Below are 27756 nucleotides of genomic sequence, written 5' to 3' on the forward strand. Positions count from 1 at the left end.
GTATTAACTTCTGGATAATAATACTCAAATTAAACTCTTATCTCCTGTCCTTTTCCTCCTTTTCTTGTCATTTGGATTGTGGATAATAAACTGAATACATAGGTGTGTGTGCTAAATAGGAAGCAAGTGTAAAATAATAGGAAAAAGCAATGTCGTAAAGACAGTTAAATGACAAAGCATAATTTGTAACTGCCCTGCAGAATGACACGCACAGCATATGCGTTTTCTATGTGATACCCCAATCTGTTACACCTAGCGATCTGTTAGGTAACATCATCATTTCTCAGTCGCCAAACTACAACTGTTTTTCTGATCTTACACATACAGTGAAGTAAGTTCCCATCATTCCCCAGCAAGGGAGCAGTAGGTGACTTTCCCAAAAGCTCAGTAACATCTTAAACCCTTAGTCCTCCATCCACGGAACAATGGGCTGAAAGAGATCAGGGCACTAAATCTGGTTGGGAAAATCACCCTTGCTCTCTCTCACCCTGCTGGACTCCAAAAGGAGTCTTACCTGGTTATTTAACAGCAGGGTTCAGATTTTTTATTTTTTTTTAAAGAGCTCAATCGATCATTAAATTTCTCCCAGTGACACAATAAACAGCAAACACTTATGAGAACTTATCAGCATATGCCCCTTGTTAAAAGTCAGATGGACTGTTTTCTAGTGCTTGGAACAATTATTCTTAACAGTGCAAGAACATTTATTCCCATTCCCATTTATTCCAATGCCATTTAAAATTAGTGGGACTTTAAATCTCTGGAAATACTTGCATGCAATTTCGAGAGAAACTTTTTGAGTGGTTTGAAGTGGTGTTCAAAAGAAAAGACTTCTGTATGCATTCTTCTTTTCATCCTGTAGTCAGTCACTGCTGTTTGAAAGCATGTGTTTGAAAGCAATCTAGATTGGTTCAAGATTCTTTCTTTCTGTCTTTGAAGATACAATAGGTAGGTATTCAATTCTGTGAAGATTAAACTGTATAGATTGGCATAAATCACTCAGTGCAAAAGCTCTCAGTTTAGTGGTCCAAGGGCAAAGCAGACCATTGAGGCTGTGTCCCACTTACTGTAAGCTTTGGGTCTGCTGGCTGACTTTGGTGTTGTTCTAGACTAAACACGCAGTAAACCAGAGCAGATACAAACATAGTCACAGCCAACACAACACCTCTGTATACATGTGTGTGTGTGTGTATGTGTGTATGTGTGTGTGTGTGTGGGAAAGAGATAGCGAGAGAGAGAGCGAGAGAGGGAGAGAGAGAGAGAAAGAGAGAGAGAGAGAGAGAGAAGGACATATGGAAACCTGTGAGGATGACTGCTTCCTGTATATTTTACATCCTGTGAATAAAAGTAAAGGTTCATATATATCAAACATATTTTCAGTTAACGGGCAATGAGCATTTTGGGATTCGATACATTACAGTGTTGATGTCCTTAGGCAGATCTGGAGTGTCCATCATGTTGTTGCTTTAAAAGAAACCTACACAAGTTGCTCACTTTTACTGAAACTCATTCTAGCTTACATTTGGATATCTGACAACAAAAAGGCCACATTAAGTCAATTCAGAGGGTAAGACTGTTTAATACAATCCTTTTTAATGTGATATCTCTACCACAAGAACCACTGTACAGTAACCACAAAGCTACGCTGCTGCCTTGCTCTTATTTTATGTTGTAGTTCAGTCTGCTCTTTAGTGGATACTTAAGTATGCACCACCCATCCATTTATCCATGCCTCTGTCGACCCTCCTTTTCTCCCCACTAATAATATAGACCAGAAATTTTGGCATGGAGTCCCGCTTTTGTGGGAGAGGCCGAAACAAAGGTCATTGCTTCAAACGGGCGCACAGTTTTATGCAGATTCCCATGATGCAAGATCACAATTGACCAAACGTCAACAAATCACAAAATAATAAGTAATGCTGAATGACATTCACTGTGAATTACGTATGCGAGAAGAAAGAGTGGTGCTCAGCATTTTAGGGAGATGGATCACATACAAGATGCAAGATGCTACAGCCACACTTACAAACATATAGTATTACCACTACTACTATACTATACTATACATCTTCAGGAAATAGGCAGCAAATTGCTGGACTTATGTCTGAAAGGGTGATTGGGATACTATCATGACAAAGTAAAAAAAAGAAGCAATTTAGTTTTCTGACTCATACGCTACAAACGTCATAGATTCCCCTGATACAGCACCATGACTAACCATTGTTTCAGAATCCCGACCTCATATTGAGGACAGAAATGGTAATCAACCACAGCTTTCCCTTTCTCTTAGGGCTGAAGATTCTGATCTTCTGAGGATTTCATTAATACAGATGTACTGTATGACATATTCCACATTGTGAATAAGCAGACTTATATAGAGTATTTGTACTGTAAAATAGTGACTTTTTGCAGAATGTGATACACCATATGAACCATGAAAAGTAAATCCCTTTGTTTTTGAACCTTCCTATTGTTATCAGATCACTTTTGACCCAGGAGGACAGCAGGCGTTAATTATAAAAGGAGGTATAATTTCATTTAAATGAGGCCTGTTGACCATAAATTTCCAAAAACATGTGTAAGACCTGTGGTAATAAGTTGGAATGAAGTTGGTTAAAAAACACTAACACAGAAGTGGGTGCTAATTTATTCCTTATGCTTTATAAACAGTCAAACCAGACTGGGTCTTCTTTCACCCAGGAGGTAAAACAACAAAAGTTGCATGGTTGATAGTTAGACAACAGGATGGTTAACATAAATCCACTCAGCTGTTTCACAGATATTAAATAATTGTATACATGTTTGTTCCCTTGACAGTCTGAAGTAAATTCTCCTTTAAAACAAAAGATGTGTTGTAGGACGGTAATCCTCAAATTATGTATTCATGAGGATTATAGCACAAATTCTCCCCATTTCTCCCCTAACCTATTTCCACCTGTGTGTATGTTTTCATATAGATTTGTGTCAGTTTACACATGTATATAAATATGTAGAAGTCTCGACTTCATTAGTACAGTTTATTTCAGTTATTTCAGATAACTTCCCTCATATGTATACACAAGACTTGGTATTAGTCACATACACATGTTTAAACTTGCACACAAAGCCAGAAAAATGCTTCTATGTTAACATATCAACAGTTTTGAGGCTGATCTCAGACCAACATTAACTAAACCAGACAAAAAAATGCAACCCAGGGATGAGCTGGATTACAAAGCAAAAAGGGAGTAAGACACAGAAAATAACAGTCAAATTATGACAGGGAAACTATAATGAACACCTAGTGAGAGATGTAAACCACTCTCTGTCTAATTTCTCCTGTCACTGTGGGTGGGCCAGCTCAGATTTAAATCACGGCTGTTTGACTCATTTTATACACAGCCGCTCTCATAAGACTCAGCCTGGAGGATGTTTAGATGACCAGCAGCAGTCATAATGTGTTGAGTTATGCTCTCTGTATTTTATGGTTTTGTTAACAGCACCTTTTCCTGTGATGGCAATTTACTCCTCTTTTCTCATACCTTTTGTAAAGGTTACTATTAGCAAAATCACAATAATTAAATGTGTCCGAGTATACGCCCTCCACTTTCCTTTGCTGTAATACTCTTTAAAATATTCAGTCAATTTCACCATGTTATATAGAGGTGGGAGTGAAATGAAACACCTCTCAGTTGTAGGTCATTGTAATTATGCAGATGTTGAGTTGGTTGCTTTACTGTTTAATGTGGTTTAATGGTTAAGTCCTTAAACTGCAGTGATCCAGTGAAAATGTCTTTATTATCAGTTACATGATGTTAGAAACCTGCCTGGTTCTGTTGTTACTTTTTATTCCAGTCTTGTTGCAAATGATGTCCAGTTTGAGACAAACCATGAATGTTTAAAACAGCAGAAACAACAGCAGAATACACAGCAAATGCCTGAATTAGTGCAAATAAAGACTGATCCTATCCTGAAAGTGATTTGTCCACATTACACAGAAAGTCCCTGATTACATATTTGTTGTGGCTTGGCGATAGGCTGGAGAAGTGAGCTCTAGGACAACTGTGCTACACCCATTGCTGTTTAAATGTCACAATAAAACACAAACGTCTCAAAAACAGTTCCTTATTTTCTTACTCGCCCCTCTCACTCAGACATACACAAATACAAGGCTCTCCCTCTACACAAACGCACTCCCCAGGTAATACCTCCGGCTCTGCCTAATGTGGTGTGAGGTAATGCTTCTAGGAAAAGGATGGAGGAGATGGAAAGGGAGGGATAGGGGTGCTTGAGGGGTGAGCGCGGGAGAGAGACCCTAGAGAAATAGTGTCCCGCAGCTGTGTGGCTTGCATATGTTGTGTTTGGTGCCAGAAAACCAAGGAGTTCCCCCTATGAGTTCATCATCAGAGTGTTTCAACCCCAGTGAGCACAAAACGCAAAAGCAAGACCTTGATATTTAGTCAACCTACTGATGCCCTAATTCCATGGTTTTATTTTGATTCCGTTTGAATGTTCTGAAAAGTGCTGAAGCAGAAAAAAGCCACTGAAGTAGCAGAGGTAGTCATCTTTAAATAGCATATCACTCTCCCTTCTCTTCTGTCCAATTTTATTCTAATCCTTCATACTTTTTTTTAAGTTTAGGATCATAAGATAGAAAGCAGTTTCATTTAGATCCAGCGGAAACCTAATCCTTGTATCAGCACCGGTCTGGCCCAAATCTATAGAGGAAAATGTCAGAACTTGAGTGTCAAGGATTAGAGAAGCTAGTCTGAAGGAATGCTACTGCACATACCATCCATTTGGGATGCAGGCTGGTATTTCCTACAGATGGGACAGAGGCACAGACGAGTGAAGCGAAACAGACAGCTAAATTTAAGAGTCGAATAATGCAGTAAATTAGAATGATTGCAAAGCAGAAGCAAAGGAAAATAACCAATTGAGCTTTTCATGTAAAGTTTTCACCACTAAATACATAAGTCATACTCCCTGAAAGCTAAAGAACACTACTTATTTTGGGACTGTGGGTCACACTTTTTAAGAAACATTTCTTTTTTAGTCTATAATCACATCCAAAATTTTCCATTGAATGTCCTCTAAACCACCATCCTAAACCTAAACATCACTGCACCCATTCTAAGACTCACCTTTTAAACATGGCTGTGTGTTTACACAGTGAGGTGATGCATTTTGGGGCTGCTGTGACCTCATGGTCGTAGACAGCTGCCGGTATTATAATGAAGGAGAAACTCAAGCACGTGCATGCCCACATTACAAAGAGAGAGACTCTTGGACTCGTGGACTCTTGGCAGGCATGATATAGTATGGCTTCAAGATGCAGTGAACTGGATGGATTTCCTCTGCCACCTAGTCCTAGAGCTGTCCTACTGCTGCCTTTTAAAATGTTTCAGGTATTGATAAAACACTTACCTGTCACTGCAGAGATTATTAGTTTATTCTCAGGTATTCCTGTTTGTTTAAGCACTGGTTTGCACAAGCTATAAAAAATAACGCAGTAGTTTCCGATACTTGCATTAACCAGGGTATATCTATGGGTTTGTTCCACACAGAATGCATTCACAAAGAGCAGCAAATAATATTTGTAGCTCTATACGTGACAAAGGTCAGGTATTTTTATTTAATTAAAAAAACTATACGTTTCTAGATCAACAAAAGCCTATTAAAAGCCTAATTTGTCTGGTACTGTTCAGATAAAATAATCCTTACTTGGTATCACTGTGCTTTATTTTCATTTTTCTTTTTCTTTCTGTACTTCTATTCCCTGAAACATTATTAAAGCATTATCATTTCCTGGAAAGGATCCGTGTCTTTGAGCAAAGATGTGTCTCAGACGGTTGCCATAGCACCATACTGTATACACACATGTTGCAGGTGTGGCTGAAGATTGTCGATGTGTGAAGAATGTGCAGATTGCTCCCTCTGGTGGGCTGCAGCTAGTTTTTTGTTACAGTGAAACATACAGTTGCGAGACACAATTACATAACATCTCATGCTGTCTATCTTCAACAGGCAATCTCAGGAAGCATTAATACATACACCTGGCAGACATGCAGAGATAGTCACTCTAATGTTGTTTAAAAGCTTCTTCTAACTGCTACTCAGGTTAGTCTTTTTATCCACCTTTAAAGTCAGTTTGAGGTCCATCTGTGGGACAAAATGACCCAGATGGTTGATGGACCCTTCGGATGACAGGGTCTTCAACTGTATTGGTTACATTGATGTCAGTTGCATATGTGTCCTAACTACATAATACTGTTACAAGTCAGCCCTCCACTGGATATAAGCATGTTATAAAGTTTGATTGAAAATGAATATATATGCTATCATATGCTGGAGGTTTCGTTTATTGATGACCCAGTGGATGCACTGATTATGAATTGAGCATTATCTTTCACATTAAGTAATGGTCATCTGGTTATTAAAGGCCCTGCACCCACACACAGATGTTTTCAGTTATTTGGTAGATATCCAGTTTAAAGTGTGAATTGAGTAAGGTAATCAAACATCTTAATAAGAATGACTGTGATGTAATTTAGTCTCAACATACAGCTGAATCATGAGTGACTCTAGTTTTTGCATTTGCCTTTTGCTCTCCTTATGTATTCATACTGCAGAAAATAGGAAGTGATGTATGTGTGTTCATAGGTAAAACATACCGTATCGTATATGTACATTTATATATGTATACATAGTTGTTATGTATACATATATAGCCTGATTTTTTAACTGGTCCTCAGTATCCTCATTATGCAAAATGCTGAAATTCATTAATGACTGCATCCTAAATTCATTCAATAAAATGCTGTTGTCTGTGAAAAAATATACATATGATGCAACACAGTGTCATGATTGGATCACTGTGTCTGCAGCTGATGTACTGTACATGCCCTGGTTAATGTGAACATGTATTACTTGAAGGCTTCTAAAGATCATACTTCTTATGACTGTAGGCGTTGAGGCAACTTTCATTGTTTGCTAAACAATAATGACAGTGTAAGGGGGTTAGGCTTAACTGGTTTGGCTTCATGAACTACTTTTTAGGAGAAGAGCAGTACCTCTATATTACTAGTGCCTTATGTTCACTGCAAAAATATAAATGTTAACCTGATTGGAATGAACATGTGCTCTTTGAGGAAACAACAGTGAAAGCCGGAAAAAAAGTTCAGAAATAAAACTATAATTTTTTACAAAAATGTTTTATATTGTTACTGTATGCTGCTCTTTTATCTCCATGAATCTAGAAATACAGTAAACTGACTGACTGGTTGAAACAAAATTACAACAAACATCTCTGTATTCATGGGAGATACTCTGTGGGTTTCACTGCAGAACATTAAACATACGGATAAAAAGAGAAAAGACAGAAGGCAGTGTCCACCAAAGCCTCCCCCCTCCCTTTTAATAGACAACTAATGGAGAAAAATGAATGATGAATCCTAATGAAAAATGGGGGCTGGGAGAGGAGGGGGGTCTGTGTTTCCAACCATCCATGTCATATAATTTTGACTGTGATGAATTAAACAAAATTATTGCAAAAGTAAACTGTGTATTCATTGCAGGAGGTATCATTTATCACCTCCTGACCTGTCAGACAACTTAATCAATTAATGCCCATGCATTAATCCATCTTAAGTCTTTCCATGAAGCTAACACTGCATGTCAAATGGAAGTGGTGACCGTGTGCTGAGGACATGAGAAAAAAATATGCTCTCTCTGCTTAGGCCACATGCAAAATATACTTTAAATGAATTGAATAACTTTTTTTTTTTTAAGAAAGAATTCTTAATTCTTATTTCATAACATTTTAATGACAGTTAAGATAAATCAAATCCTTTATGAAGGAAAGAGAAACATTTACATTCACATTCAAAAATTAAAGACTGAACTATTTTGTGCTTTTAACATGTTACTGCAACATCCAGCATTGGCTCTTGATTTAAAATTTTAATGAAGATCTAATTACAATATATTATTCTTGTGGTACACTATCAATGGTAATGAAACTACTACTACAATAACACTGTTACTTTTAGCTACTTCCAACGCTGCTCCTGCTGCCACTGAGAACATTACTTACTTACTTACTGCTGCTATGACAGCTCTTGCAGTTGCTTACATACAGCTCACAGAAAGCTCAATTCAGTTGATATTTTTATGCATTCATTTTTAATGACACATGGCACTATTGCTCAGCAGGTACAGAGAGGCAGCAGCACAGGGCTCTAAACATCAGGCGCAACACAGCGTCTTGTCACCAGCCTGCCCACTCAACGGCTTAGACTGTTTGGGAAGCGGGAAGCGGGACACAGACAGCTGCCTGCAGGACAGAGGTTGTGATTCAACATCTAACTAGTACACTCTTGCTAGGTAAACGTTGTTACTATTAACATTACTCGCCAACGCTGGCTGGCGAAAATATGGCGGACCTTCCAGTAACGTACAAAAGCGATTTGACACTAAATACAGTATCTAAGATGCTTGTAAAATAACATGATTTCTCTATGAACTTAATCCATGTAACTTGAAAAGGAGTAACGTTAGCTTCACATCTCCCACATCTAGTATGTCCCTTTAGATTCCCAGCTGGAAACTAACAGTGGTGAGGCCGAGGGTGATGCAGGGAGAGCCGGTGTTCTGAAAATGTAACCTACCTCTCAGAATGACCTACCTACATGATGTGCGTTGACAGAGTTCACAGAGGACCCGCCCATACTTGTAACCTACCCTGGAGATCTTGCCAAAGTGGATCAACAGGATAGTCTATTGTCTTGCTGAAGTGGATCAACAGGTAAATTAAATGAAATTTTAAAAATTTGCAAGGAAAAACCCTCAATGTGTCTCATAAAATATATGAAACCTCATCGCCACTCAGCTCTAGCTAATAAGCTAACCGTGAAAAAAAATGGGTATCGTCTTTCTTTCTGCTAACGTTAGCTATCTAGGTAGGTGAAAACAGGAAGCGAACATACCCTCGCTGTAACCAGAGACATTATAATAAGAGGAGACATATCACTCCCATTGAAATGCATAGGGAAACTACGTAACGCCAAGATGGCCGGTGTTTGCACATGTCCCGCCTCTTCTGGTGCCGTTGCTCCAATCATTTTGCTGGTCCTACGCGGTCACGTTTTTGCGACACTTGGAAGTCATTTTCAACAGCGACATTTTAAAACACATGATCAGCAGTTTATACTACTTTGTGTACATATATTTTGTAATGCTTTATCCAAAATTGTGGCATGATCTGGGAAAGTTGACTGTGAGCAAACTCCTGTCTCTGCTGTGAGCGTAAGATGACGTCTTGCTGTCAGTGCCTGCCGTAAATGAAGACTGTCGTGAAGTATTGCGCATGCGCAGTCCAAGATGCCTGTAAGGAAAAAGGCTTTTAAAACGTTAATTTGATACCAAACCATCAAACCCTTTCAGCGATTATAGTTTGATTTTCATCGTGATTTCAAAACATATGTTTTTTATGTCCCTTAGACCTCGGAAAATGGAGATACAGCTCTCTCCCTATTCATTTAGATAGCCGGTTGGTCTTCCTATGGCCAAATAGCTGCCCGGAGGCGTGGCCAATTTTGCCGCCGAGTGAGATGACTTGCCTTAGAAGGACTTTGCTGTAACTGACTTGAAACCACCGAGGTACATTACATTGTAACGCCAGTGGGAGTAGCAGCAATGTCTCTGCATGTACTGCCTAATCCTAAGCACCGATTGGCTTGTGTGTGGTGTCGTCAGAAGCAGAAGAGGCTCACGGTCGTAAACATCTAGTCACGTGTACTCTGGTGGACGTGCAGGTCAGGAAATGACGTAAACGGACCGTATATGGTTTGTTATTTGTGTTATTACGTTACGTGTTGACTAAATTTAGTGTGGACTAAATACATGGACATATTGAGGAAAATATTCCGGTTTTATGGAAAACGGATTTCATATTTCACAAGAATGGATACTTGGCGAGCTGTACAGAAAGTGCTGAGTCATAAGATGATCGTTGTGGATAAAGGGAAGACTTTGAAGGTATGTAGGCATTATAGCTTTTCTCACTTAGCTGAGTGGCTAGCCGAGCTAATCGCTAATACTATTACGGCTGTGAGCAACCATATAAGTCGTGAGTGGTCTTGAATGAATCAGAACAATCTAAGCTTTCCAACAATATACGGCATTAGTATATATGTTTAAGGGTTGTTGTTTAAAACATTCAGAAGAATGTGTGGCTACCTCCTAACATCCGTCCCGTCCCGTGAACGGAACAGCGTGCGTTAAGAGGTTAATGATCAAATATCAAAATCCGAATAGCGTCAGAAAGTCAACCCACTCTCCACATTTCCATTGCTACCGTTTTGATACTTCATGGTACACAAACAAATAGCATCTCATATGAAAGCTAAGACCCTGGCGAGTTCAACAGTACCACTATTATTGCGCTAAAAACTCAGTGAACCAGCAGCATACAAAAGGTAAACAACCACTTATTTACAGCGACTAACAGATATTCTGTCTTACCTTCGAAGTTTTGTGATGAAAAGTTGTACTTGAGAGCAAAAAACGCTGGTTTTAGTAAGTCCAACACGGCTCTGCTTGTTTACAACTCCATTTCACCCAGTGCCAGCCTACAGTAGCTGCACCGGAACAACAGACAACCCTGGCAACCCGCAATTCCGGTCGCTAATTGGCGTGAATCACACCAACAGTCTTCAGAGCTCGGAGTGGTTTGAGTAGCTGTAGAGACAGAACAAGAAATAAAAACGCCACAGTTCAGTATCCACAATGATCTGAATGTTGTTGTCCAAATGCTGGTGCACTACTGTACGTCAATTGATGCATTTATATCACTGCTTTTATAAGAATGACCAGATCCACATACCTTTCTGTGTCATGGGTCTGATGTGCTGAAGAGAGAGCGGGTTGCCACGTCTCTCTTTCAGCAGCTCATGGAGATTCTTGTCTAGCATTTCAAATGCAAGACAAGTCTTCTCCATGTATTTAAAACTCTCATAGAGAGAGTTGGATGATGTTGAGCGGGTCAAGGCCACGGATCATTTTCAGCATGGCCCGCTGGACAGAAATAAGCAGAAATTAGATGGGTGATATAGCTAACAGTTCATGTTGGATACAAAATGAAATGTGCTGCTCTAAGACTCATAAAGACTTCTCCTCTCCTTGGAGATCTTAATGGCCACAGTGTCTTTGGTGTTTTTGTCTTGACACCGAGCAATTCTGGTGAAGACACCATCTGATATGCAGTACTGAAGCAGGTATTCACTTAAACTGCTAGTCACTACATCATTGGGCTGTAGCTCTGATTTAAGAGGTTCTACGAAAGCTGGAGAAAATTTGTAAATCACTACATTCAGTCAACACATCACAAACATACAACTGTACTATCTGCAGGGGATGATTTTCAGACCATTTAAATGAGGAATTTTCTCAAAGAATAACAGATCAGAAAATGAGTAAATGATCAAAACAACTCTATAATCACAGTCACAGTACATTATCAATATGTCAATACTGTGTTATAAATGGTCACAAGTCGTTTTTGCAGTTTTCACTGAATTGTTAATTTTTGTAAGGCTACAATTTCTCTGACATCAAGTGTGAGATTTTAACCAACTAACATCATTTAATGTTAACCTAATCACAAAAATCACACTGAAAAAAAAGATGCGAAACCATATTTCAACATAATACAGTAGTCAGAGTGTTTAATCTCTCTCACCTTTTTTCTTCTTCTGTCTTTTTGTGGTCTTTGATTTATGTCTATTTCTACGCTTTGGCATGTTTCTATGTCAAGGTTTGCTAATTCAAAGAAAGTGTCTCTTGTCTGAACAGATGATACTGAAATAATATTTGGCTGCAGCCTTCACTCATTAACCAGTTCTAGAAGAATCTGTTCTATAATGTCACACTGTAGAGTAACTATTGTATTCTGGAATGTCAGGATGACAAAAAACAAGTTTAACTGAAAACAATGAAGAGTTATGCAGAGTCGGGACTCTGTGTGGCTTGGTATTAAGGAGGATAATCAATAAATCAATATGACTTTCACTAAAAGAAAAATCACTCCCCTCTCTGTATGCTGTAAATAAATAAGAAAAAAACATTTAGCCCTGCGTCAGCTCAGGTTATGATTATTACCATTATCAATCACATTTTCAGGATTTTTTGTGACTAATAAAAAAAGTAATTCACTCTTCAGTATTTACAGTGTCAGTAAATACTAAAAAAACACACCCGTTACAATTTCCTGGAAGTCTTTTTTGTCACATCAATTGTCCAAACCCCCCAAACATCCAGTTATATATGAGCATACACTGATAAAAGAACATTTTCACATTTAAGGAACATTAAGAAGTAATTATTATACACTTTTGATTGGAAATGAAATTTATCCATTATCAGATAGCGTAATTAATTGATCAATTTATTGATTATTGTCATCAGAAAGCCTTTCCTCTCATCTTAGTTTTCCAAGTTTGAGTTTTACATTATAGGTTTTAGTTGAATTACATCCTCCAAACAATATGTGTAACTGTAATTGAGCAGAGATCAAAACTGTTTTCAAGCCTTTTGTTCCAAGAACAGGTCACGTTTGATATTTGACTTGTCCTGTCACATTATGGTGGCTATGGAGCCAGACTTGTTAAATAAAATTACAATTGTTTTATTGTATAAACCCTAACCCTAACCCTAACCCTATTTTTAACATGGTATCTTGATTCAAACTATTTCAAAAATTGACTATTCACACTTCACAGTATTCACAAACACAGTATTAGAATCAGATCAGCTGCCCTTCATACGTTTTTAGAACCAACATTTTTATCATTTTATTCTTCTGGAAACCCATCTTAAACAACTTTTACACCACAATGTAACACTATAACTCTATTAATGAATTGCAAGACACTTTCTCTGTATTGAATGATCAGTTTACAGGACACACAACTGATTGATAGTTTTGATGTTACTGCAGTTATAGAAGGATCTCTATCATGGTGACGATCAGTGTCTGATTACAATAAATATAGGAATATCATTTTTCATGTAATGAAACTTCAGAACCTCTATTTTTGTTTAAGCCCTTGGAAATGTTTAGTTTCAGAATTTGTAATGTTATTCAAATACTTTATAATGATATAAACAGTAGTGTATCTCTCAGCCATTTAAGTGAAGGGTAATTAGAAGGGGTGCCTGATTAGTCTTTCATCATATATTTTGGCTGCAGAATTGATTGAGATATATTTTAAAAACTCCTGACATTCAAGGTATTGAAATTAAAATGACTGAAAAAACAATGTTTAAAGCTGATTGATATATTTATCATTTGTATATGATGTATTGAATTCAGGTGGACACTTGTTATGCTTTGAACATTTTACCAGAAAGTATAAAGTACAGAATCTATAATACAATTCCCATTCCTTCAAATAATGAAGCAATATGCAATTTTCTTTGACTGTAGGCCTACTTTCTTTTCTTTCTTTCAAAGTTGTTGATGCCGATTTGTTCGAAAAAAATGTGATAACAGAACAATTAGTCTGGTTTTTAAACAAAATTTAAAAATCATGTCCTATTGCTCTGAAAAGAAACCCATCAAAGTCAACAACACCCTGTTGATTTTCTACACAAAAGATTGTGACATGGATCCTTACATTTTTGTTCTTCAGAGGCTGAAAACATTTTAAATGTTCATACACTAGTTTGTTTTGGTTATTCATAACCGGTTGTCATTAAAAACTAACTAACTTGTAAGTAGAAAGGCAGTATTCCCTCTTTCACCAAGCTCATATAACTATAATTTTGCCAACCAATTCAAGTGGCTAAAAACATCTGTCCTTGCTTTTAAAAGTCTGTTGCCTTGCTGTTTTGTGCTCTACATATGCTGACCTGATTATTTCTTTTTTGTTGTTTGTTTTGTTTAAAACAATTACATTAAAAGTATAATGATGACTCTTTTGTGTTTTATTTGTATTTGACTGTGTTGTAATATAATTTCCATCATTGTTGATTGAATACTTGAATACACTACTATTCATGTGTGTGTTCCTAGTGCTAAATTGAAAAAAAGAGAAAAAAAAAGCAGCGAGTAGGCCCGCCTCTTCGTGTGACGCAGGGCTCATGCTACGGTACGCCATTTGTGTCTAGCAGCAAAAAGCGCGGACAGTGGGAATAGTCATTTAATTGAAGGTAAGTTGAATGCATTTGTTACTAGACAACGCAATTATTACCCGGGTCGCTTTTAGTGAAACATTAGACCGCTGTTCGGACTGTTTTCAAAGTCTGTCACGGTAGTGTAGGTTACACTTCCAGAGGTCGATGTTAGCCTCCTTTTTGGGCCTCTGTGCTGCCGTCGTTTTCCAAGCCTCGGAGCGACTAAGACCCGCCCTTTGGCCCACTGTCATTGGATGACACAGACGATGTCGCAATTTAATTGGTTACGCTGTACACAGCTCAAAGTACAGTTGAGGAACATGTTGCTAGTTAGCACGTTAGCCACACAGTAGCCAGCAATGAGCATCAAAATCCCCCAAACAACGCGACCGACTGTGTGTACTGGTACCAGAAACAGCTAACCCATGAAAAGAAAGATCTTATGATTCTGGTAGCATTGCAACATAACATACTACGCGAGTTGTTGCAGTTTGAAAGGTGTAGTTAGAGTCTGTTAGGCTAACTTGCATTACTTTCCAGCTTGTACTGCAGGGTTGGTAATAGTTCAACCACCTGGACTTCACTGAGAACAAGTTACCAAACCGACAGGTGGACGTATTGTTAATTTGGCCTCGGAGTTGTACCAGTAATAGACAGCAGTCACAGTCCTTGTCCAACCGACACATTATGTTATTAGCCTAGCACCCTTGGCTCAGATACTACCAGTTTCTCATACAGAGGGATACAAACACAGGGAAACTATTCATTCAGTTTGAATTAAGACGTTTCATGATCCAACGGAAATGTTCTCTCATTTCGATATGCATGTAGTCTATGGTTGACAACCAAGCAAACAATACATCACTAAAAAATAACAACAACATGATACAGATCCCTCTGTGAATCCTGCAGTCGTATTCTGCTCAATACTCAGTGGATGGCGGTAGAGAGCATACTGAATTCAGTCTGAATGCTCGATGGATAATGCAACCTTATAATACATCCATTGTTTAATACTGGATTGTGCTGAAATATGACCACTGGTTGCATGCAACATCCTGATTAATATAACCCTTTTATGATCAGCTGGATGGGTTCATTGTATGATCAAAATAAAATATCAGCTCTGTTGCTGATATTTATATTATATTGTGCAACTTTTTCAGTTCTAGTTGAACTGCAGGAAAAAACAAGCTTACATTTAGACCATCACACTACATGGGCATGCGATGACCTCTCTATAATTGTAATTACAAATGTTACAGATTATAGATATGTTATGGGGCTGATAGCAGAAACAAATCATGAGCCATTACACAGAATACAATGATGCTATGTTTGAAGTAGCTTTCTCTAATGAGTAAAGGGTGGCATTTATTATTGGATCTACTATCACAATAGATGAGATAAGAAGAAGAATTTTTAACCTATATGACAATTTAAGATTGTGTGTGTGTGTGTGTGTGTGTGTGTGTGTGTGGGGGGGGTTAAACGTAAATTCTGTTGCTTTATATTTTCCTAATATGTTATACAAATGTCGACATTGTATCTTTGCCATGAAGAAAACATGTTGAAACTATTGGAACTGTGAGGTTTTAGCTGTCTTGTTATTCATTATTGTGGCAACTAACTGTAGCTGTACTGTGTCATGCCTACAGGCGTTTGGTAATGTGTCTTAAACCAGCAGTGACATATTTGTACTTGATTAAATGACTATGACTCAACCAAAGTCATGTTTTTTTTCCTCATTTGAAGCAACAGCTGTAGCTCTCATGCTGGTCTGTCTTTTCAACTAATATGATTTGTGTCTGCCTGCAGGCACTAGATGGCGACATTTACTTGTGTTTGGTCAGGCAGTGTTGTTGAAAGATTAATCATTTTACAGAGGCTTGTGGTTAATTACACAATTTGTGGCTAATGCAGTTAACTTGTTTATAGAATTGTCTTTTATTCACTGAATTTTTTATCAATTGAAGATTTCAAACATAAATTCTGTGTATTTTTCTTTTCTTTTTTCAGAAGTTTGATGCAGCTTTGACAGTGACCAGCTTCACTGTTTTATGTAATTATTCCAGGACATGATATGGATAAAACATTGATATCAGGAAAGGAGGCTGTTGAGGACAACATGTCAGAAAATGACACCAGTGGGAAGGTGCAGCCAGACAATGAAGAAATGGAGGAAACCAAGACTGTCTCACCCAGTAGGATTGGAGAGCCTGATAAAGCAGATGAGGAACTGGCTGAAAGGCAGCATACAGACTCCACACCTCAAGATGGGGATAAGCTCTGTACACTTTGTGGCTTCTTAGCCAAATGCCCAAGATCACTGAAAATTCACTATGCAAGAAAGCATGGCAAGAACTCAAAGAACACAGACAGAACCACAAAGCCTGCTGAAGAGGGTGAAGATATCGCTGACGTGAATCCAGCTGAAGTCCAACAGGAGATGGATATGGAGACAGAAAGCACTGCTGAGGTTAAACAAAATCAGGAGTCAGAACCAGGGCCTGATCTTGATGATATGAGATCTGCTGCAGTTGATGATGGGATGAACGCAAAAGGTTCAACTAAAAGGGAGATGGCAGTAGACAAGCAGGCAGAGAGAAGAGTAAGCAAGCGAACCCCAAAACCTAAGATTATTTATTCCTGCAACTACTGTGGGCAAGAGTTTAGGGACAAGTCTCCTCTGGACGTGCATATCCAGAGATACCACACCAAAGACACCCAGTACACATGTGAGTATTTGCTATTCTCTAATCCTTCCAGTCAGTGTTGAAATCCACCCTCCACCAGAAGTTGTTCTGGTGATCTTAGATAGTTCAATCTCGATTGATGAATGTTCATAAGAATAGAATAGAAAGAAGAGAAACAAGATTCCCAAAATGAGTCAAAATGGGCCAAAGCTTTACATTTCTGTGTAGTAAAATGATGATCGACTTGACACAGTCATAGTACCTGGATGAATGTGGAGGGGGAATGGACAGATTATCTCAGAATCATCACAGTGAATACATTCTTTTATTTGAAGCAAATTATTGGTTTTATTATTGATAGTAAAATATGTAAGAACTTTAGATTTGTACTTTGTAACTTTTACAGACAAATATTTTACCAAAATGTTGTACTCATTCAATGTACTCATGTAATGTATATAATTCCAAGTATAAATATAGAAACATGCGTTTTTTTAAAGTGTTTGAAAGTTGCACACTGTATATATTTTTTAACTAACTTGTCTGTTTATCAAAAAGAAACTTAAAAAAGTGTATCTTTGTGATGTCTTTCAGTTCATGCCGATGAGAATATGGAGGAAGAAGAGGAAGCTGAGGATCCTGGCAACACTGTGAAGACTATCCCAACGCGAGTGGCGCCCAAACGGACACACAGCAGGTTCCAGCTGAAGTGCGATAACTGTGATTTTAGGGTTAGCACCTCTGTGTTGCTGGAGAGCCATGCTCGCCTCAAACATCCGGGCCAGGAATGGTACCACTGCAAATTGTGTAACTTTTTTTCGGCCACATCTGAATGGATGGATGCTCACCTGTCCTCAGATAGCCATATGCAACAGCAGAATGGGCAGAAAAGCACAGAATCTTCTCCGTTTGAAGAATATGTTGAGAGGGTCAGCAAAGACAGAGCTGGAGATTGTGATGATTTGGATGGTGTTACTCAAGTGATTATTGGAGAAGTAGTACCTTCTTTGACAGATGGAGACCAGGAAACTGAGGAGGCAGTGGGGTCTGCTAAAACTGTTTTGGTTGATGAGGAAGATTTGGAGCTAGAACCTCCCAGAAAGAAAAGAGGAAGACCAAAGCAGGGATCCACGACTACTTGTGGATATTGTGGCCTGGTAGTGTCCAACGCCACAAACCTCAGTGTCCACGTCCGCCGTAAACACAGCAAGGAGTACGGTTATAGCTGCAACCTGTGCAACTATAGCTGTGTGACCAAAGGTGACATGGATCGTCACTGTATCACGAAGAAACATGTTAGACGTGCACAAGAATGTGCAAATAATAACAGTCACACAAGTGCATCACCCCAGGAATCCACATCTACACAAGTCCAGGAATCAAATGCAGCATCACAGACCACTGACGGAGAGCAGGAATCTGATAACACAGAGTCCAAAGAGCACAGCGGAGAAGAGCAAAGTCAGTCAGTCACAAGTCAGAAAAAAACAAAATGCAGCCAATGTGATTTTGTAGCTCAGTCCATCCCTTCCCTACATCTTCATGTCAAAAGAAAGCACACCAAAGACTTTGAGTATGTCTGTCTTGCATGCAGTTACTATGCTGTAACAAGCAGGGAAATGTCTCGTCATGCCAACACAGAGAAGCATAAGCAGAAAAGCCAGAAATACCTGGAGGCGCTAGGTAGTGATGGACAAAGAGCTTTGTCAATCCCACTGAAGACTAAGGAGGTCATTGAGCTTGCTGGGCCAAATTCTAACCCTGAATGTGAACCGTATAGCCCCACAGAAGAGTCTGAATCTTGTCCAGATGACCAAGCTGTAGACAATCAGCCCGCAGTTGCAGCTCCAGTACCCACAGAACCTGTTGATGCTGTGGTTAGTGTTGCTGGCAGTGCAAATGAGAGTATTACATCTTCCACTGGTGGTGAACCTGATCCAACAAACCAGACAGTGGAACTGGCAGCACTGTCCACACCCCAGCAGGCTTCAGCAGAACTTCAACCTGCAGCGCAACAATCTACACAGCAAGAAGGCCAGCAAGAAGGCCAGGAAGAAGGCCAGCAAGAAGGCCAGGAAGAAGGCCAGGAAGAAGGCCAGGAAGAAGGCCAGCAAGAAGGCCAGCAAGAAGGCCAGGAAGAAGGGGGTAAACAGACAGATCCGGTGAATGTAGGTGAAAAGAGCACCAACAGCTCTCAAACAGACATACACATTTCGAAAGTTCTACCCTTTGATGCCTGCATTGTATCCATAAAGACCCTCGTTGAGCAGGAGCAGGCTCTGCAGGATGGTCTGACTTTAGAAGGCGAGGCTGCTGTGATATGCCTGACTGGAGGAACACCTGCGGCCTCTGGCCTCCTGTCCCCAAATTCTGCTTACGTTAAGAAGCTCAAACCCAAGGAAACGAGGGCGAGAGATGAAGCCAAAGGAAGCAACACCCGCATACGCTGCGAGGACTGTGGCTTCATGGCCGACGGCATCAGCGGCCTCAACGTCCACATCTCGATGAAGCATCCGTCCAAGGAGAAGCATTTCCACTGCTTGGTGTGCGGCAAGTCATTCTACACTGAGAGCAACCTGCACCAGCACCTGACCAGCGCCGCCCACCTCCGCAACGAGCAGAACAGTGTAGAGGAGCTGCCTGAAGGGGGAGCGAGCTTCAAGTGCGTAAAATGCACCGACCGCTTTGAAACAGAGCAAGACCTGTTTATTCACATCAAAGAGAAGCACGAGGAGCTTCTGAGGGAGGTCAACAAGTATGTGCTGGAGGACACGGAGCAGATCAACCGTGAGCGTGAGGAGAACCAGGGCAGTGTGTGCAAATACTGTGGCAAGGTGTGCAAGAGCAGCAACTCCATGGCCTTCCTGGCTCACATCCGCACACACACCGGTATGTATCCTACTTTTATGCTATTTCTGTTTTCCTGCATCTGACACACAAATGAACCAATTTGTGTGTCCAAATATTGACCAAATATTGCAAACACACTGACTATTTAGAACAAGCAGTCAAAGCTTTTATTTCTTATTTTACCCACACTGATATTTAAAGAAAACTATTTTAGGGAACGCATTAAACCATTAACTGCCTTTTTAAAGTGGCTGGTTTGAGTTTAAATAAACTTTTGCTATGATTTAATTGCATTAAACGGATCAAAAGGATGCTTAAATAACTACATAGTGAAGGTGATTTGTCAAAAGCCTGAACTCATCCCTTGTCAGGTCTGCCCGCAAGATGACAAGCAAACATCTTGAAAGCAAACAATTGACAAGCAAACAACTGAAGAGACACAGGACTCTTCAGCTCTGCTCCCTCATTGGCTCTCTCCCACAGACCTCACTGGGGTGCAGTGACTCTGCCCCTCGCCCCACCTCCATGATATGTGTGAATTTTTCACACTTAGCTAAGCTTAGCCTAGCTTCACCCTATGTGACATAAGAAGGGGCATCAAATCTGAATGTCCTGTTGAATCACATATATACAGAGCAAGCCAGCCCACACCAACTGACTGGGTGGTCTTATTCCAAGGTTTGTGTTAGTAGACACATCAGAGACCCAAATACATACACACAAGTACTGAAAAAGTGAGTTTTTCACAATATGACCCCTTTACTATATTAAAAATGTTTCAGAATGCTTTGGATACTCAATGAATACCATATAGTTTAATAAGAAACTTGATGATGTGTATTTGTGATGCAGAATACAAACCTATGTGTACTAGTAGTGAGCTATTCATCAGTAAATAATTAAAATACATGTATTTTAATGCACTATAACTGAAGTGTGACTGAGCAGGTTTGGGGTATTATGTATGGATAATAATAATTTTAATCATAATGCTCTTAAGATGCCATGTACAATAATGCTTTATGAGCCCTCGACCACACTTGATAATTGAAGCAAAAAATCTTTAAATGAAAATGTAGCCGCTGAGCTATTAGGCCTTTGTGTTTTGGAACTGCTGTATTGAGTGGGGATATACAGCCTCCTCTTTGGCAGCTCAGGCTAATGTTAAGGCTACTATCTGCTGCAGCCAGGTAATAGCTGTTTCAGCTGAGGTGAAGGTAAAGACTGATTGAGCTTCAGACCAACAGGAGAGACGCTAATGGACCCCAGATTGGGATTCCCTGAGCAACGCTTGGTCAGAGACATGTGCGACTCATAATTGATGTGTCCATTACCAAGACTCAGTTGTAATTATAGTCAATAAGTCTCTGTAAAAGTGTTAAAGCTTAGGCTAAAAGCATTGGAGGCCCAAAGAGAGGTGGGCTAATAATTTAAAATAATCAATGCAGACGTATTCAAAGCCTTTAATTTCCCTTGTGTCTGTACGTCCATGTTTGTGTATATGTGTGTGAGCGCCGGTATGCGTGGTGAATGTGTGTATATGTCAGCCTTCATGGCTAGCTGATTATCCTCAATCCATTAAGATTTATCTTGTCATTTATAATGCAAAGCAGGTCTGAGTTGGTCAGGGCTTCGGCTGGGAAATGTCCGGCAGGTTAAGAACATAGGGCGCTCCATTACTTTTCCCTGACCATGTGTATTAATTGCTTTTAAAATCAACTTAATGCAGGAACGAGATGTGAGGGCGCCATCAATAAATGCCCTTCTCTGCCTCGTATGGTCCATCCCCCTTTCAGCCCAAACTTTAATGGGACTTTAATTGAAGTCCATGCTCTGTGCTTACTGTGTGTATGTGTGTGTGTGTGTACACGAGTGCATGTGTCTTTGTGTGTATGAGGTATCGGTTGAATGGGAGGTAGAAAAAAGGATTTCCATTTTCAGAGTCAGTCACAGTGGGTGGTTTGTGTAGGTACTGTAGCTTTTGTCATGTAGCCCTTGTTAGCAAATGAAGAGATTGTATTACCAGTGTTTTCTCAATGAATATGAATGCTTTTGTCATGATTTCACATGATTTCATTATTGCAAAGCAATAATTTATCTTACATTTGGCTAAAAATGTTTTCTTATTTTTTCTAGAACGTATGCCAGTCACCTTGTGTGCCAAAGTCGGGTTGCTTACTGCTAAAATCAGATCGCTTAAAGCCGTAAGAACCAGAGGTGAAAATCTTGATGATTAATGTTGAGCACCCACTTTCTTCTTATTAGCGGTTAGTCTATATGTATTCATAATTCTACCCTATGCCATAATTCTTGAGTTTTGAGGTCACTTACTCTGTTACTTAAGAAAATGAAAGCTGTAACATTGAAGTTCTAACAGATGGCTTCAAGTCAAGGGCACATTCTGAGGTTCAGTCTTTTTTTTGTTTTTTAGGTTTCATTCAATAGAGTTATGTTCTTGTTCATGAGATTACATCTCCACTTTCATTTATGCTCTTCTTATTTGTGGAAAGCAACAATTTCTCTTCATTTTGACAACATATGCCAGTTGGTATTATTGTTAAGTTCCCTCATTACAGTGAATTATTCTCCTTTTATGTGGTGGTCATTTATTCTGGGAGTTTTGTTTGTGGGGCTGTGGAGCAGCACGGTGGGGGTCTGCCAGTTTCTGGGCTGGGAGCACGTCCAGATCCTTTTAATTAAGACCTAGTTTTTATTCACTTGATTAATCAGTGAAATCAGGAGACGGTAGTGGGAGGCTGCACACAGATTTGTCAATTTGTCCCTTAAAGGAAACACATACACATGCCTGAATTTTGCCAATGAGGGTGCAGCTGGAATTTGCATTTTGAGGTAAATTGGTCACTTTTTCACTGGAGTGGGCTGTCTGACCTCAGACTGAGCCTTAAAGTAATGGACACACATGCCACGCATGCACATTCACACAGAGGATGTGATGTGTGTTTGTAGAAATAAATGAAAAGTAAAACTGCAAGTGCTCCACTGGCCTGCCTCGAGTCTAGATTTTTGAACATAATCCATATTATTGAAGCCACTTTAATCAATATGGGCTTTGATCCAAAAACTACCAAGAAAAAAATCACTAAAATTATTAAAGGTTTTTCCCCACAATTTGATCTTTTATCAAGTGTAGAAGCATGTGTTGAGCATCATGGGATGTAAAAAAAATCTCTACTGAAAGCAATATCTTCTCTCAGAAACACACACACACACACACACACACACACACACACACACACACACACACACACACACACACACACACACACACACACACACAGCCAAGAAACTCTTACAAGACTTTAAATGAAGAATTAATTTCCATCAAACTATTTCAACTTAAATCATCCCTTGCCACATTGGATTGTGGTCACATTGTGATGAGGACCTTCTTGTCAAATTGGAAAAAGATGGTACTTATAATTTACATATTATATAATTATTTCATTTATTTTCTAGTCAAGCCCAGTTCATTTTGCAACCATGTCAGACCCAAATGGGTAAGACCAAATACACAAAAATAATAGAATGAGCTGCAGATTTATTTGTGTGAGTTCCATATTAACCATCACCATCATTCACCATCAAGCTAATCAATACATGCAACTTTGAATTCGTTCTTTTGCAATTACCGAAATGCAGGAGGAACAGCTGGAGAAAATTTAGTTAAGGTGAAGATAGACAGTAGACTGGGACAAGACCGAAGTATTTACAGCTCTGGGTTTAATTGCTGTTTTTCCATGCCAGCAAGTCCTGCTGCAGCGGTCACTGTGCAGGCAATGGAGGAACTGGTGAAACCGTGCATGCAGAGAGAAGTCTCCAGGCTTCAGAAGGCTTTGAATGAGCTTAAACAGGAGCAGAGGAAAGCACTGGAGGACAACACCTCTCTCCAGAGGACAGTTAGGAGGCTGGAATGGGAGCTGGCCAAACTTCATGAGGAAATAGATTCTTTCCGAAACACCCTCAAGATGAAGGTGAAGAGGGGGAACTCCAGTAGCAGCAGTGGTGGCCAGTACAATGTACTCCACTGCAAGATCAGATTTGCCTGCTGTGCCTTTTGCCCTCTCTGAGACCCCTTATAGACACTGGTGTGCAGCTCCTCCTCAGGGCTTCCGGAGGCACAATTTTCACCTCACTTCCCATCAAAGCTAAACGGGGTATCCACTCCTGTCTCAACACCTGCTGTCCGAACACCATCAACCCCAATATCCTATCAGACCTTGCTCTTCAGACAGTGAATCCGGAAGATAGCTGTCTATGTTGGAATGTTTATAATGATTTTGGAGCTTTCCTGATACCTATCCTGGACACAGAAGGTTGATTGGAAGGGTTTGGATGACAAACAAAGCCTTCCCAGGAATGTTATTGTTAAGTTAAAGGGGCTCCTATAGCACCATTACAAGGATATTTAAAACCAGGAATGGAAAGATATTAGATACCATGTTAATGGCAGACTGAGAAATCCTAACAAGGTGATCCCAGGGTAGAAAGGTTTTTTTCGTCTCAAGGTTAATGACATGACATAGCCCTATTGTAAATCCTTTAGTTGGTGCTTGCTTGGTGCTTTTCTTGCTTTTTAGAAAATATCAGATATAGTTTTTTTTAATGTAATCTATCTTTTAGGTTTGGAAACTCTTTTTTTTTCTTTAGTCTTTGAAGTAACAGAGTTCATTTCTTGACCTTTTACATTACAGTACTATCCAGAGTTGTTCCACAAAAATAAAATGTAATCCATTTTTCTACTTCATAGTGATCAGTGCTGCATGCTTACAGGTAGTGGAGTCACCAGCCCCCACAAGCCAAGCAATATATATATAAATCACTCATTGTCATCGGTAGCCTTTTCCTTTGGAGATGTTACCTGCTGTCAGGCTACTATACTTTCCTGATGCATGATTACATGCTCAGGTGGGGAACTTCACTGCTTTTGCATATGAAGTTCAGTTGTCTGTTCTTTGTGGCTTTTGAAGGAGCTTATCAAAGTTTGAAAGAATTGTGATGGTGTCAGTCAGGGTCTCCTCGGACTGGACTTTAGATTTCAGATAAGTGGGCATTTAGGCAGCAGGGGGTCTAATGATAGATGCTAGATCAAGTTGCATCTTGGAAAATAAACGACCCAGTGTTTTTGGAGCTTGACCCTACATCTGACACTTTTTTTAAGGTGTCTTGTTTGAATTCACCGCCTTTATATAAATGCAATACTAAGTCACTAGAATATCCCTTTAATACAGCCATATATTTAACAGTTACAGTATGTTTTTCACACAGGTTAAATTCTCCGGTAAAGAATCCTGTTTATATTTCTGTGACTTGTGGCACTGTATTAAAGGTGTTCTAATCCACTCACTGTAATGTAAAGTAGATCTGTTGGTAGGTTACAATAACTGAAAAAAATGTGACAGATAACAATAAATCTTGACTTGATAACTGCAACCATGTGTGTCACAGAATATGAATATAATGCTTATACAGTGCCTGTCGTGCAAAGTGCGCAGTAATGCTGCAGCCAGCCTGTGGTGGAAATTGGGACACTCTGAAGTTCTACCATTGTACTTTAGCTGGTTGTAGAAAGAAACCCAGCAAAGCAGACATTTACTTATATGACATTATCATGTATTATTCTGTTCCTCTAAACATGAAGGTTAAAGCAAAGGGTCTGACAGTAGTGTGTGACATGTGCAAGGCTTAAGACATCACATTTTGTGTGTGTGCGCGTGTGTGTGTGTGTGTGTGTGTGTGTGTATAGTGAAACATTGCATGAGGTTCTCCTCTCAGGAAATGAATTAGTCATTCCCTGTCTCATCTGGGATGTGAGGGAGCCACATCGCCCCTATGTGGATGGCAATATTAATTTAACATGACACTGCATTGATGGTCAATTTCAGTTTCACGGAGGCTGTTTAAGTGGAGTGGTGGAGTATTAATGTGATAAGATGTGAGAAGTGAGGGATGTTACATCTCTCTCCTTTCTGCCATGTCTCATACTCAGCCAGCCATCTGGACAAATCAGCTCCCCACACGCCTCTCTCTCACCTCAACTTGTGTGTGTGTGTGCGCGTGTGTGTGTGTGTGTGTGTGTGTGAGTGAGAAGGAGAGAGAATGATTGTATCTCCTTCTGTTTGTCCACGGGTGATTATGTATTGTGAATATAATGTGTGTGTGTCTGTATGCACATGCATAGGTGTGAGTTTAGGTTGTGAATGTAGATGTAGGTATGTGTAGGTGTGATGGTGGGTGTGGTGTGAGTGAGAATGTCTGTCTTTTTGTGTTTTTTAATGGATGATGATTTTGTTGGGTAATTTGTTTTAGTGTGCGCATGAAAGTGTCTACACATGTAGGTGTGAAGCGTATGTAGTTGTGTGTACAGATTTTATGTGTTTATCTGCCTTTATTTGTTCTTATTTATGTGCCTTTGTGACCGCGTTATGATTTGTGTGTGCACGCGCCTGTTTATGTGTGTAGTACACTGTAGGGACATGTGAAATGAAGAGGCTGGCTTTGCTGTTGCCCATGTGTGGACCTCCCCGCCCTCTGTGTTTATGGACCTTGTTAGCACAGGCTTGCCTTTCAATCTTCGTTACCGACTTAAAATTCGATGTGTCGTACTTCCAGCTCACAGCAAGTGAACCGTGTATGAACAAATTAGTAATCTACACAAAGTGCTTAATCAAATCAGCAGCTGCCCCTGGAATAAATATTGTAGAATGTCTTGGGATATTCAGTGGGAGAGGGTGAGGGTTTGCTCAAAGATGCGTACGTGGATATCATACCAGGCTGCCACTTAGACTTGAGTGTCGCACTGTGTTGATGCTGGCCTACATCTGGATCAGCCTGCCAAACAAAATAACCATTTTATTGTGCCAAATGCATATGTTTAGTTTTTATGAGGAAATGTAGGCTTTAGCGAATTATTTGGCCAAATTTAAAGTTTGGTAGACCACACGGTAACTGCTTTCATCTAAAATATTGGTTGTGTTTGTTTTGAAGGACCAAGTTCCGTCTTTTAACCCGAGCTAGAAGGTTTTTGTGCAGCGGTATCAGCCCCTCGTATCTCCGCTCTTAAATGACGGATGGCAGGCAGAGGCTTTGCCACTCTCTCAAACGCTACCACGCCCTCTGGACTTATTAATGACAATAATTAGGGAGAAACCTCCCTGCGAAGCCCGCTAGAGTGATTAGCGCTTTAATGATGGAATGGGAGGTAGTGAGCGCACACAGAATTGATTTACGTATTCGCCCTGACCTTTGGAATCCAATTTACGCATCCACGGGCAAAAGGAAGAGTAGGTAAGAGATGAAGGAGAGTGACAAGGATAGATGGGGAGTGAAAGAAGAAGCGCTTGGCACTTGGAGTGTGACTGTAGTTTTTATGATGACTGGATTAAGGGCATCTGTTTTTATAATACTGAAGTAATTTTGTGGCTGTGAAGTAGGTTGAAGTCCCAGCACAGAACTAATAACAGTCTTACATGCCTGGCATTGAAAAACGATCCATAATGTAAAATCACATTTCAGCCCAGCTGTTATGCAGTCAGGTTTTATTACAATTGCTACTTCTTTCTTTCAGATTGAATGCTGTCGTTGTAAATGAACCCTCTGTACTTTGTTTTACAGGATCTAAGCCCTTCATGTGTAAGATCTGCAATTTTGCAACCGCTCAGCTGGGAGACGCCAGGAACCACGTGAAGAGACACCTCGGCATGAGAGAGTACAAATGTGACATCTGTGGGTGAGTTTCAAGGACGAACTTCCTTTTTAAAACGTTTGAAGATGCTTTCTTTAAAAATCAAGGGCAGAATTCTCCTTTTGCTCCTTTAAAAACAGAATTGACAAGAAGTTGAGCAAAGGTTTTACTGCTTTACAACTGAAGAGACAGAGAGGTGATCATGTCATTAGAGAACTGAACATGCAAACTGAATCCACCCTTCAATGATTGTTGTTCTAGTCAAATTTAAGTGTTTCAGCATTAGACTGATACTGTTACAAGACTTAAGTGTAGAACCAGCCACCTGATAGTCGATTCAGCCTGATCAGGTAA

The 27756-nt window shown here is 39.7% G+C and overlaps 1 protein-coding gene across 1 annotated transcript in view; it reads left to right on the forward strand.

The window, feature by feature from the left end:
* Positions 1-14112: 14112 nt before the first annotated feature.
* The window catches only part of znf407 (zinc finger protein 407), a 149631-nt gene continuing 135987 nt past the window's right edge, over positions 14113-27756 (forward strand). Inside the window, exons 1-5 of the mRNA XM_053326313.1 lie at positions 14113-14190; positions 16174-16892; positions 17445-18884; positions 18978-19739; positions 27333-27447. Coding sequence (XP_053182288.1) covers positions 16238-16892; positions 17445-18884; positions 18978-19739; positions 27333-27447 — 2972 coding nt within the window. The 5' untranslated portion in view covers positions 14113-14190; positions 16174-16237. The remainder of the gene's footprint in view (positions 14191-16173; positions 16893-17444; positions 18885-18977; positions 19740-27332; positions 27448-27756) is intronic.

The sequence above is a fragment of the Scomber japonicus genome, chromosome 10 (assembly GCF_027409825.1).
Source record: "Scomber japonicus isolate fScoJap1 chromosome 10, fScoJap1.pri, whole genome shotgun sequence".
In the NCBI taxonomy this organism is placed as follows: domain Eukaryota; kingdom Metazoa; phylum Chordata; class Actinopteri; order Scombriformes; family Scombridae; genus Scomber; species Scomber japonicus.